At 37.4% G+C, this 12,445-nt stretch overlaps 2 protein-coding genes across 12 annotated transcripts in view; one reads left to right on the top strand and one right to left on the bottom strand.

Moving 5' to 3' along the window:
* Positions 1–10,137, top strand: part of CP (ceruloplasmin) — a 72,719-nt gene extending 62,582 nt beyond the window's left edge. The window contains exons 19-20 of one of the 2 annotated variants that reach the window (XM_047874527.1): positions 5,798–5,902; positions 9,678–10,137. In XM_047874527.1, coding sequence (XP_047730483.1) covers positions 5,798–5,901 — 104 coding nt within the window. In that variant the 3' untranslated portion in view covers position 5,902; positions 9,678–10,137. Of the gene's footprint in view, positions 1–5,797; positions 5,903–8,140; positions 8,347–9,677 lie in introns of those variants that run through there. The other variant, XM_047874528.1, reaches the window with a different exon arrangement.
* HPS3 (HPS3 biogenesis of lysosomal organelles complex 2 subunit 1) overlaps positions 1–12,445 on the bottom strand; it is a 39,512-nt gene that overhangs the window by 893 nt on the left and 26,174 nt on the right. Inside the window, exons 11-16 of one of the 10 annotated variants that reach the window (XR_007155546.1) lie at positions 11,442–11,675; positions 10,208–10,393; positions 9,675–9,863; positions 8,357–8,464; positions 4,589–4,795; positions 3,618–3,712 (exon numbers count right to left, since the gene is read on the bottom strand). Coding sequence is in view for 4 of the 10 variants with exons in the window: in XM_047874530.1 (XP_047730486.1) it covers positions 3,618–3,708; positions 4,589–4,795; positions 8,357–8,464; positions 9,675–9,863; positions 10,208–10,393; positions 11,442–11,675 (1,015 nt within the window). In the remaining 6 variants the exon portion in view is untranslated. The other 9 variants (XM_047874530.1, XR_007155548.1, XR_007155547.1 and 6 more) reach the window with 9 other exon arrangements.

The raw sequence follows: 12,445 nt of genomic DNA, 5'->3' as shown, positions 1-12,445 counted from the left end.
ATCCAATTTTCTTATCACTCAGCCAGTTAGAAGCTAGTTCAGGTAACAAAATGTTATAACTACAAAGGTAAAACAAAATCAGTTTTTGAAATCCACAGACTACTTATGGTTTTAACAACTTTTTCATTCTTTCTAGAATGCTCTCAAGTTTGTTATATTAGTTCCATGTTATTTTGATTTACTATTTCATTGCTGGATTATTACATTATTTTTCAGTATACTTGTATTAGCCTCTAAAGAAAATACACTCATTTGAATACTGTCTTTAATGTTAGGGCTATATTGCAGCTAACTTACAAAGAGTGCTAGGACAGGAAATACTATTGTTGGATGTCATATTCCTAAATCAGTTGCTCTCTATTATGAGATTTTCATGTTTTAATAAGCACAAATCTGTCTTTATGACTATTTTTTTTCCAAACTGTAAAATAATTTGCTCTAGAGTACATCTTTAATTATGAAGGGATTTACTAAACATTTTTGTAAATAGAACTATGCAAGTTTATAATAATTCTACTTCTTGATACATGCTGCCCTCTGCTGGGAAGAGAAGGGGGTAACACTTAAGAACAGTGTTAGCAATAAACACCAGTGCCATTCCCTGTCATCCTCAGCTGCCCTCCAATGACACTATTTGCAGAGTGACTGAAATATAAAATCTCCTGCTCAGATGTATGTATCCATCTAAAGTCATCTCTCTAATATTCAGCAACTTAAATCATCCCTTACACAAAATCCCTTACCTAAATCATTCCCTTACACGTGCCAATGTTGCTAAAAAGTTAATGAATGGATCAGCAGTGATGGATGGGAAAAATCACAAGCTCTGGAATCAGACAGCCTTTGGAAGGGATCAGACTCTTCCACCTACTGTCTGTGACTTTAGGAAAGTCCCTTAATTAACTTACTGAGTGGTATCATCTGCTAGCTTCTAGAGTCCTTTGAGAATTAAAATACAATGATGTGTATCTAAGATGTTAGTAGAAACTTTATAAACAATGACTACTAGTTTGCAAAATGCATATGAAAAACATGACTTATCAACACCTTCCTATCAAACCGGTTTATTTAGCTTAAATGTGGAGCCAGTAAGTAGTATCCTAGGTTTAAAAAACTGAGTTGGGGGCGAGTCTAGATGTTATAAAGCCAATAAAAATTGCCACTGCCCAATTCTCCACTTCTGCCAACCAATGAGGGGCTGATACGGGTTGTAATTCCAAGAATAAGGTCAATATCTTAAATCTGTAGAGTACTTTAAGTCCTCCGGTGTGTCTAGAAAATATTCATCAGATGCAGAAGATAGTTACTTCTGGCTGATGAGACTTTAAGTGACTTTTTCAACTTCAATTTTATAATTTAAACAGTAGTAAAATTTTTAATAAGCACAGTTCATTACCAAAAAAACAGTAACAGGGGCGCCTGGGTGGCGCAGTCGGTTAAGCGTCCGACTTCAGCCGGGTCACGATCTCGCGGTCCGTGAGTTCGAGCCCCGCGTCCGGCTCTGGGCTGATGGCTCAGAGCCTGGAGCCTGTTTCTGATTCTGTGTCTCCCTCTCTCTGCCCCTCCCCCGTTCATGCTCTGTCTCTCTCTGTCCCAAAAATAAATAAACGTTGAAAAAAACAAAAACAAAAAAAACCAGTAACAAACATTTCCTGAAAACAAGCCAATCAATCACTAATCCCGGTTTCAACGGCTCTGCATTAGTGCAATGGTTCTCACCCAGTATGATTTTTGCGCCCCTGCCCTCAGACATTTGGAAATGTCTGGAGACATTTTTGTTTATCATAACTGGGGCAGAGCTACTAGTATTTAGTTCCATGGATGCTGCCAAACATCCTAAAATGCATAGGGGACACCTACACATACACCAGAGAATTATCCGTCCAAATGTAAATAGTGCCAAGGTAGAGAAATGCTGAATCTTAAACAAATTGTATAGATTCCTGACCTCCATCTCCAAAGTTAACATCTTACGGTTTTGCCTAACACTTATTCTAGAGTCAGTCCTGAGCTTCTCACTAGTCTCGAGATACTAGACAATTGGCTTGCTTCAGGTCACTCAGTAAGTAGCAGATCTGGAACTCCGTTCCGGTCTCCAGACTCCAGTCCTGGTTTCTTCTAGCGTACTGCAGCTGCTGACAAAAAGACCTCCTTTGGCAATGGACCTGAAGTTATTCAGGTGTCTCCCTTCGAATAAGTATAGAATGTTTCCTACGGAGAGGCATAGTGCTGGTGAGGAGGGTGCAACACGAAAAATGAATAAAATGCTACACCAGCTCTTGAGTTATTAGAGTCTACTAAAGGTAAATCACACACAGCGCTTAGTCCCATGAGCCACACACGTACATGCATACACACACACTAACGTATTTTATAGAAATATGCATTATATAGACAAATGGAACATTTGGAGGAATGATTATGGGTAAGTCAGGGGTAGACAGTATGTAATGCGAATCAAGAAAGGATGAAGTCTTTTGACTAAGATAATGATGCTGCTGACGTATGAAGATGTGGGATAGCTTGCACTGAAAAGTGATCCATAAACACAAATCATTACTCAAAGTTATGTGATAAATGTTACCCAAGTGGGACAAGGCAATCATATATCTGACATTTCCACCTTCTAAAAACCAACAATTACTCAGGAAGATAGGTGGGATGAAAGTCACCACATCTTCCCGGTCATAAACATACAACTTTACTTAAATGGGCCTCTTCAGAAAAGCCCCCTCCAATGGCCACGGGCTCTGCCTAACACTTAAAAATCATAACTGATTTTTAAAAATCACTTTTAAAAATCAATGATGTCACCTGGAAAACTACAATTCCCACACTGTCAATTTCTTCTTTCTTTCTTGATTTATTATTTACACACACACACACAAATATATATATATATATATATATATTTTTTTTTTTTTAACTTTTTTATTCTCAAGTTAGTTAACATACAGTGTAGTCTTGGTTTTAGGAGTAGAACCCAGTGTCAGTTTCTAATATTTTATGCACACTGAAATCAATATAACCATACCCTTTGTCATCAGGCCAACAATTATCTAGTGTAATACATAAGACTAGAAAAATTGATAACCATATATCTATCAAGATTTATAAGTGACTATGAACTATGAAAATTCAAACAATAACTACCTATTCTGTAAAACACTGCATGATTTATAGATATTCAATTTTTAAATCCTTGAGAACCTTGTTATTCCTCAATACTTGCTTACAATTATAATTAATTATAATAATCTTAATTTCCTACAAGAAGTAAATTAAGTACTCAGGTCATTAATAAAAAATGTAATTGTCTTAATGGATATTCAAATTTTTAAAATACTGAGATTATGAGTTTCTGTGACTATCACAATGTTAAGTGTTTGAAAAGATTAACTTAAAAGCATCAGCTCCATAGCTGTAAATAAATATCAAATGTGATGGGGAGCATATACATGCTGATATAAGCTCTTAAGATGATTCTGCTAAGATACTCTTCACCTCATTTGAGAATCACATGAAAAAAAAAGAACAGAGAAAGCAAGGCTTCAAGTTATAGAAATTAAAATTAAGATTCAATTAAATTTATAATTAAGCATAAAAGATCATTTTACCTTTTAATGATGACAGGTAAAGTTGATCTTTCTCTCCCCCACATTTTACTCTGTGACAAAGTTCAGGCAGCAGTTTTTTCCACCACAAAGTCTATCTTAGAAAAAGATGAATAAATTTTAAGTTTGATGCATTTTACATTCAGATGTCCAACAAAAATAAAATGGTGCAAGAAAGCACAGGGCAAAAATACATAATTTTGGTTAAGGTGACAAACTTTGTTACAACAGAAGTTATATGAGCAGCCAGTCTTCTGTTTAAACTATAACATGGGCACCTGGGTGGCTTAGTCAGTTGAGTGTCCAACTCTTGATTTCCGCTCAGGTCATGATCTCATGGTTTGGGGGTTTGAGCCCCACATCAGACAGGGTTGACAGTGTGGAGCTTGCTTGGGATCCTGTCTCCCTCTCTCTCTTCCCCTCCCCTGTTCTTTCTCTATCTGTATCTCTCAAAATAAACATTAAACATTTTTTTAAATAAATAAACTATAACATAAATCAGGTTCGTAACTTGAAAATCTAATGATATGTATGTTGTACACATGTTAGCTATTCTCAAGAAGAAACACAGACGTGTCCTGTTATAATCTCTTAGGTAATAAGAGGAAAAAAAGGGAGGGGTGGGGAAGGAGGAAGGAAGGCAGGAGTACTAAAGTTTAAAACTCTTCTAATTTTGAAGGTAAAGACCATATATAGCCCAGAAAATATTTTCTGTCTTCCAAATCTTCAGGTAATAGCCTACTTCATTTCCAAACAAGAGATTTTTACTGTGATCACATACAATCACCATACAGTTTAATAGCCTCTAACAGTACTCAAAACATATAACATATTAAACATATATGCTCCTCTGACCCACACAGACCTGTAAGTTGGACTCACATAATTTGTCCCCATTTTGCAGATAAGGCAACGAGATTATCAAATCTGATTATCACTAATCAAGCCTCAAAGACATAAGCTGAAAAGCATACCCGATTCTCTTCTTTCAGTTCGTGATTAGCATATGGAATGATCGCCTCTGGGCATCTTTCTAACAGTGTGTCTATACACTGTTCATACTCTTTCAAACGTGTACGACACAGAACATGGACACTGAGGCCAGCAATAGTGTCTTCTGAGAGTGGCTCCAGGAATGGGATAATGGAAGCTATGTCAAATGAAGGACCACATATAAGAGACTATGAACAGAAAAATGAAATGTTATGGAATGAGGCACCCAAAAGATAAAGTACAACATACCGAATACAATTCTTTTTTAAAGAAGACCAAGCCTTATTGCCAAAAAAAAAAAAGGAAACATAAAGAATGCAGTTTTGGAGTTCATGCATACAATATTTATAAGTCTAAATGTCCTGAAGTATTAAATAATCATGAAACCACCTCTAGTTTAAATAGAAAATCTGTTTAATAGTAATCATATCTAAACTAACATGATTTTAGCTCCTTTGGATATACTGCAAATTAAAACTAATGGGAATGTTTGAGGAGCCTATCCTAAGGAAATAATCAACACTGTGATCAAAGATTTATGTCCAATGATGTTCATTTCAAGAATTATTATAATATTGAACAGCTAGAATCTAGGTTAAATAAGGAAAAGGAAAATTATGGTACATCCATATGACGGAATATTATATAGCCATCAAAGTTATTTCCAAAGGCTAATTGATGAGAAAATGCTCATAACAGAATGATGAGTAAAAAATGTCAATACAAAATTATATTCAGAGCATGATCAGTTTTGTAAAATCTACACAGGTACATGCACATACAGAAATGCCTTTGGAAGAGCACTGAAATTTGAAACAGAGATCAGCTTACTGGAGGGAATGACAAAGCCCACTTTTTATTTTTTCACATTTTCCTCTATCTTCCAAATTTTCCAGAATACACATGCACTACGTAATAGCCAAAAATAAAATTTAACATTTAAGATAACTAAAGAAATTGTTAATAACCTAACAATTTGTGTCTATACTATTTGCCACAAGTTCATAGACATAGAGTAGGTACTATTTGAGTATTCAGAACTTTGCCAGTATTTTACTTTTTAAGCATTTAAACTATAAATACTATTTTTGATGCTACCACCAAAATAATATCCTCTTTGCCTTTCTTCTGGATAAAGATGAGATGGTAATATCTTGATTTTCTTCTTTCTGTATCCTTTTTTACTACAGCGTCTTCTCTGACATACAAGATGATATGGAATGTGAACTATTCGTTTATAGTCATCGTGATTATGTTATTCCAAATATCTACCAAGGAATGGCTAGGTGTATAAGGTTGGTCTCTTTCCTTCCTGCAAGTTTAATAATCACCTTCCTCTGAATAATTTCCAGACAAAAGGATAGCAAACATGATAATCTGCCACTTGTAGGATCTCCCAACATGAAAGAAAACACAGATTATTTCTATATTCAACTTTGGATTCATTGGGATAATGGGCAAGGTAAGAAGGAGCGAGGCAGGGGTAACCCAAACCATGGTTAAAATGAAACTAGTCAAAGCTTGATACAAAATTAATTACCCATGAACTTTTACTTAGTTTTATCAAGAAGTTTAAAAATAAGAAACACCAGACAACACATATATTACTGAATCAAAAATGCTCCAAAGGTTACTACTACTTTTTAAAATACTCTTAATGTTGTCTGCTCCTTAGCAGAATGCTCCTTGTTTTTTACGTTCTGGGAATGGATTCCTTTCCATACCCGACACATGTACCATTTATTGCCTTCTCTGATCTAGATCCTTTACCTGCAGCCAACTCTGCAGGGCTGGAACCCACAGACTCTGTCTTCTCTCCCTACACAATCTAAGGAGTGGTGGTTGGCAAGGAAGTGGGGGAGTGGGGAGGGGACCGTGACAATTATGGCAAAAGGTAGGGCATTTACTAGTTACTGTGTGATTCCAAACAGTGGCTTTTTGACATGTAGATGATTTGTAGAGTATTTTTATTTTAGGTTTTCCAGAAATATACTATTACAGTGATTGAGGACAAGAGACAGAAACTCCTATCAAATCTGTGTGTGAGGGTGGGGACGTGGGGAAGAGAGAAATCATGCAATTCTGAAAACACTTTCCAGGTGATTCCGAATCTCCTATTCTTCTAGGTGAAAACAAATGACATCATTTTGTTTCTGGATGGTTATTTTTTCTTAATGACTAAGAATAACCAAGATAATCTAGAAGGAGATATAATTAGGAAAAGGATTTTTAAGAGTATAGGCTTACTACATTTCTATGCTTTAACAGCAAAGATTCCCAGAAAGAATGTATTCTTTTTAAATACTTTAAAATAAATTTTAAAAGATCACTCAATTACACTTTTTCAAGCAGTGATTATAAATATGCCTTGAAGCTTTATCAGGTGAGATTTAATAGCACTTGTTACAATTGTGATTTTAAATACGCAATTAATACATATATTCTGGGAGGGCAAGGCCCTCCCTGCCTGGCTTATCTACTGCCACAGACCACATTTATGGTACCTGCTTGAGGAATATTTGTTCAAGGAGCATATCTGAGGCTAACACCTAAGGAGCCTCTGTAACATAAGGGTACTAGAGATAGGAACCAACAAGATTTTTCTCTGGCAATTTTTTATGAATGTAAGGAACTGCATCTCTGGAGATAACACAGGCCTGTCCAGAGGCTGAGTCTAAGCAATAATGGGCTCTTGTGCTTCCATCCCTGACCCAATCCCCAACTTGACATTTTGGTTTCTATAGACAGTAACCACACTTACGCCAGTTCCCAGTATAAATAAGGGGCTGTAAACTCAAAAGCTTAACGAGGCCAAAAGAGGTGAGGAAAATGCATGAAATCAGCTGGGTATAAGGAAAATGGGACACCAGATGCTGTATCTGGACCGGGAAGACATGGAGATGAGAATTGAGGCAGACAGGACAACACATTCACTGACCATGGAGGGGAGCCACTAGTTGGCTCCAACTCTCAGGTCTCAGAGGCAGTGAAGCCCAGGGTTACTGGCTCTGCTGAACTTTCCAAGAAGAGACTGAAACTCAGAACTCTTCATTTGAAATTTCAGTTTTTATATGTTGGCACTACATTGGGCAGACCAAACAAAGCAGACGTGGGGGTTACGTTCAGTCCTTGGGCCACTGAACTACATTAAATAAAATCACATCCACATCTAGCCCAGCTTGATCCACCAAGGCAAAGGTGGACTTTATTTCTCATTTGCAGTCAAAACACTATCACAGTCAGAATTCCTGCAGGATGGTCTACATTTCCTGATCATACTTATCTTTTTAAAACTCCGTTTCAGCAGCCAAACTGGCCACTTTAACCTACTTTCTGTAAGACAGATAGTAGTGGGAGGCTTGGGCTAGAAGCCAAACATATATGAATGAACGCTATACAAAAAAATGAATTCCGTCAATAAAACACCGCTACACATTTGCCATGCTTTCCTTTCACAAAGTATTTCCAAGCACACCCTGAAAATGAGGCAAGACAGTCAGGTGACCTGGTGACCTCACTCTCATTCTTTACAGGCTACAAAACCAGCCTTCAGGAGCCCTCCTCTCAGCGGGTTCAGGCAGAGGCAGGAAAGTCCTCCGGCACTCCCAAGTATACCTAAGGATGGATTTTTGTCCCCCAAAAAGTATATGTTCTAGATTAACAGGCCACACGAGGTCTCACCAAATTTAAATATGATACTATGTTGTAATCTGCATATTAATAAAAAAAAAAGAGGCATTTTTATTTACCTGTAATTTAGAAAGGTCTTCTGTGTAACTTTTATCCGCTAAGGAATCAGATGATATTAAGACATTAACCCATGGATAGATTAAGCCATAATGACTACAGGCATTTATCTAAAATGTAAAAGAAACCTCTCATAAACAAAATAGAACAAAACAAGATTCTCTTCATCCATTCCACAAAAAGCAAGCAGTTGCTAATCTTCTGTCACGTCACAGAATTAGGTGTCCACTTGCCTGGGAATGGGAAGTCTCTTATTCTAAAATATTTTATTCCCCTAGGAAAGCTTCAGCCTTGCTGCTTCTCACTGAATAAAACTGCACCAAAAATGAAAAAAAAAATGCACTAAATATTTCCTTATATTTTACATTTTAAAATATTCCTAAGAAACACTTTCTAGCAAAAAAAGCAATACTGCTTTTAAGCTAATTTTACTCAAAAAAAGTTAACAGTAATAGTGGAATTTTTATTTCTACCACCTTTCCGTGGTAGGCAAAAGCTCTTCCATAAGTTCTCAAGACAATTCCCATAAAGCCCCCTTATTCAAGAAGTTGGTGACTTTTCCGGTGAACCCACATTAGCGATGGCATCCATGAGAGGCAAAAAGGACAAGAGGAGGGGAGGGGCAGGAAGTGGTAAAGCAGAGTAGTTAGGGCTCCTGCAAGGCCTACAGTATAGCTCTTGTGTGCACAGCTGACAGGAAATGACTCCAGTACAGGTCTCCCTCCTGCAAGCCTTCTGTAGTTCCTCTCCCGTCAGAGAGGTCTGCAGTTGTGTCTTTTCTCAAGTTCTGCTCTGTAACTATCCCCCCAGGGAGTATAGAAGTGTTTGGGGGGAAGCCCTCCCCTCTGCTTCATCTACTGAGGCACCACTGCAAGTGAGTAATATAGGAGCAGTAAGTAGGGGGCATTCTTTATAATATAAAATTATTTAAAATGTAAGCAATGTTAGGGGCACCTGGGTAGCTCAGTTGGTTGAGCGACTTTTGCTCAGGTCATGATCTCATGGTTTGTGAGTTCAAGCCCTGCATTAGGCTCTGTGCTGACAGCTCAGACCCTGGAGCTTGCTTCAGTTTCTGTGTCTCCTTCTCTCTCTGCCCCTGCACCCCGCTCTCAAAAATAAAAATTAAAACAAATAACATTAAAAAAAAAACCCTGCAAGCAATGTTACTCATGGACAAGTTTTAAGGGTATTTTTAATGCCTGCTTAAAAAAAAGGTATCTGGTACTATAAATTAGATTTGATTCTAAGCCATTAAAAATAACAAGGTATACTACTATAATGTGTAATGTACAAATTTAATTTAACATATTATTCTCTCACCAGATCCTCTGATGTTCGCAATGGTATGGTGTCAGGGGGCTGCATCTTGGATAATCTCCAGATGTATTGTGATGTGAGCTTGAAAAAGAGTTCCTGGAGAACCACATCTGGGAGACCTGCCACAAGCTGAGCTTCCCAGAGGTCTACCAAGAGCTGAGGAATCGTGTCTTTATCCTTACCACAAAGCACCTTGAAAACAGTGAGAAAAGCCCCCAATCCCAGATCAATATAGTATTTGATAAGTTACAGCTAGTCTGAATAACACTCTATAAATGCCAGGCATTTAATAATTTATCATTAGCATTAGTGCGATGGCAGAGTAGATTGAGACATTTGAACAGAAAACCGATTCTAGGTTGCATGAATGGAATTTTTCTACATACGTTCTTTTAATCTGTGCTTGTATAAATTTGTTATGTGTAAGTCTGTTTTTTCAATAAACAAAGGGAACCCCAGTCTCTTACTCAGCTTCCCGTCTGCCACCAGTTTTATCAGGCTATATCCAGAGCCATTACATTTTCAGAGCGACAAACCTTAAAGAAGGAATCTGCTTCTTCAATTCCAATTTTGTTGTTCTTCTGTAAGCCCAGAACTGAAGCCACAAGCAGTCCGGGCTGAGTGTCCTTCAACTGTACTGCAAGTTCAGTGGGAATGATCTGTCCCCTTCTCTGTTGAATCAATAGCCGAGGTTCCAGGATGAAGCCACATACCAACTTCATCTTCAGATAAGCAAGAGATTTAGGATCAAAATGTACACTGCATTCATCTTGAAAATATTTGCCAGTACATTCAAGGTTCATGGTTAAGCTATTAATACTTCAGTCTCAATTTTTGCTTTAACTACAAAGTTCTCACTCTAAGAAGAGCATCATTGTTAAGTACCTTTAAAGAAGTTATTAATATTTAATTCACCATCAGGATATCCTATTTTTGTAGAGAGCTGTATATTTATCTACCTAATTTAAAAATAACATACCTTAAGTTTTTTCAAAATTATGGAAAGAAGATTCATCTTTCTAAAACTCTACTCTTCAAAGCAGAGAGGTTACCTCAACGTTGACTCACTCTCTTCATCATCACAAACAACATGTCATTTGTGCAGTGAAAAAGCACTTCTGCTCTCTTGTTTTAGAAATGAAGTCATACTGTGCGCGTCTGACCACAGGCAACGCAACAACAGGACAGGAGCACAGGATCGGAAGCCATATTGCCTGCTTCAAATCCTGGCTCAAGCACTCACCAGCTACGTGATCTTGGACAATTTACTCAACCTCTCTTTGTCTTAGTTCCCTCATCTGTATAGTAGGTGTAATAATAACATCTAACTTAGGGCATTGTTGCAAGAATTAAATAAGATAACATATGCAATGGGCTACTACTAGACTCCCAAGGCTTATGGTTAACATCCCACTTGCTGTACTAGAATACACATCACTCTGTTCTGTGTCACTGGACATACCGTATCCCTCACACTAGATCAGACTGTTAGCTCGGGGCAGAGTTTGTATATTCTTTAGTAACAAGTGCTGTGCTTTGAACATAGCTGACACAAAGTTGAAAGATCTTTGGGTACCCATTGCTACCATTTACTATTCTTATTTCTTTTTTATTTGCCAGGTCCAAAGCCCAAGCATTCCCACTTTGGGTCACTTCTTTTCTAACATTAAGTCTATTTTCCTTTATGACTGAGAAAAAAATGAACTAGACAGAAGCCAGAAGAAAGTTAAACACCTCAGGACTACCAGGTCCTGTATCAGGGAACCATACCTCTGGATGGCTTTTCATTTCATTTCTGTGCCTGTCAAGATCTCCCATTTTCAGAGCCATTGCTGCTTTAGTCAATGTCACTAAGATCGACGAGAACCCAGAAGTATCCAGTTTGCTTAGATAGTTCATGGCAGTTACCGGATTAATATTCTTCATAGAAGGACTACAGAGAATATGGGGCAGTTGTTTTGGCTCAGCCATATGGAACATCTGAACCACTTTTGCTGCTAACTCCTTTGGTGAGCACGAATAAGAAATAAAAGAACAAAAAAATCAGCAAAAAACCCCAAACAAAACAGAGATAAAAAGCCAAGATAGAAACATTCCAAATAAGATAAAATTATAAGTATTACGTTTGGATTAAAAAAAAGACAAGGTGCATGGTGATAATGTGGGAGACTTGAAATGACCTGAAGTGATCTCTTTGCTGAGTTATAATGAAGAAAAAGCAACAAAAATATGTACCAAGATGGGGCGCCTGGGTGGCTCAGTTGGTTAAGCATCCGGCTTCGGCTCAGGCCATGATCTCACAGTTTGTGTGTTCGAGCCCCGCGTCGGGCTCTGTGCTGACAGCTCAGAGCCTGGAGCCTGCTTCAGATTCTGTGTCTCCCTCTCTCTCTGCCCCACCCCTGTTCATGCTCTGTCTCTCTCTCTCTCTCAAAAATAAATAAACATTAAAAAATTTTTTTTAAAAAAGGAAATATGTACCAAGTTGTGGCTAGCATTTCAAATTTTAACAAGAGGTCAAAAGAAGAAAATAAATATTTGATTAAATTATGCTTAAAAGTCCATTATAAAAGATTGCAGCTAAGTACAAAATATACTTAATGAAGTAACTTATATGATAAAATTTCATTTATCTCAAAACCTTAAAGCATTTAGTATCATTATGTCCAACTTTGCATATCTGTATTGAATTCTTTTTAAAAATTCATGAGGGGCTAAAAATAAGCCTTAATGGGGATTGCATGGGTGGCTCAGTCGGTTAAGTGTCCAACTTTGGC

Source organism: Prionailurus viverrinus, chromosome C2 (assembly GCF_022837055.1).
Source record: "Prionailurus viverrinus isolate Anna chromosome C2, UM_Priviv_1.0, whole genome shotgun sequence".
Taxonomy (NCBI): domain Eukaryota; kingdom Metazoa; phylum Chordata; class Mammalia; order Carnivora; family Felidae; genus Prionailurus; species Prionailurus viverrinus.
The sequence above is the reverse complement of the archived record's forward strand: the minus strand, read 5'-3'. Positions and strand labels throughout refer to the sequence as shown.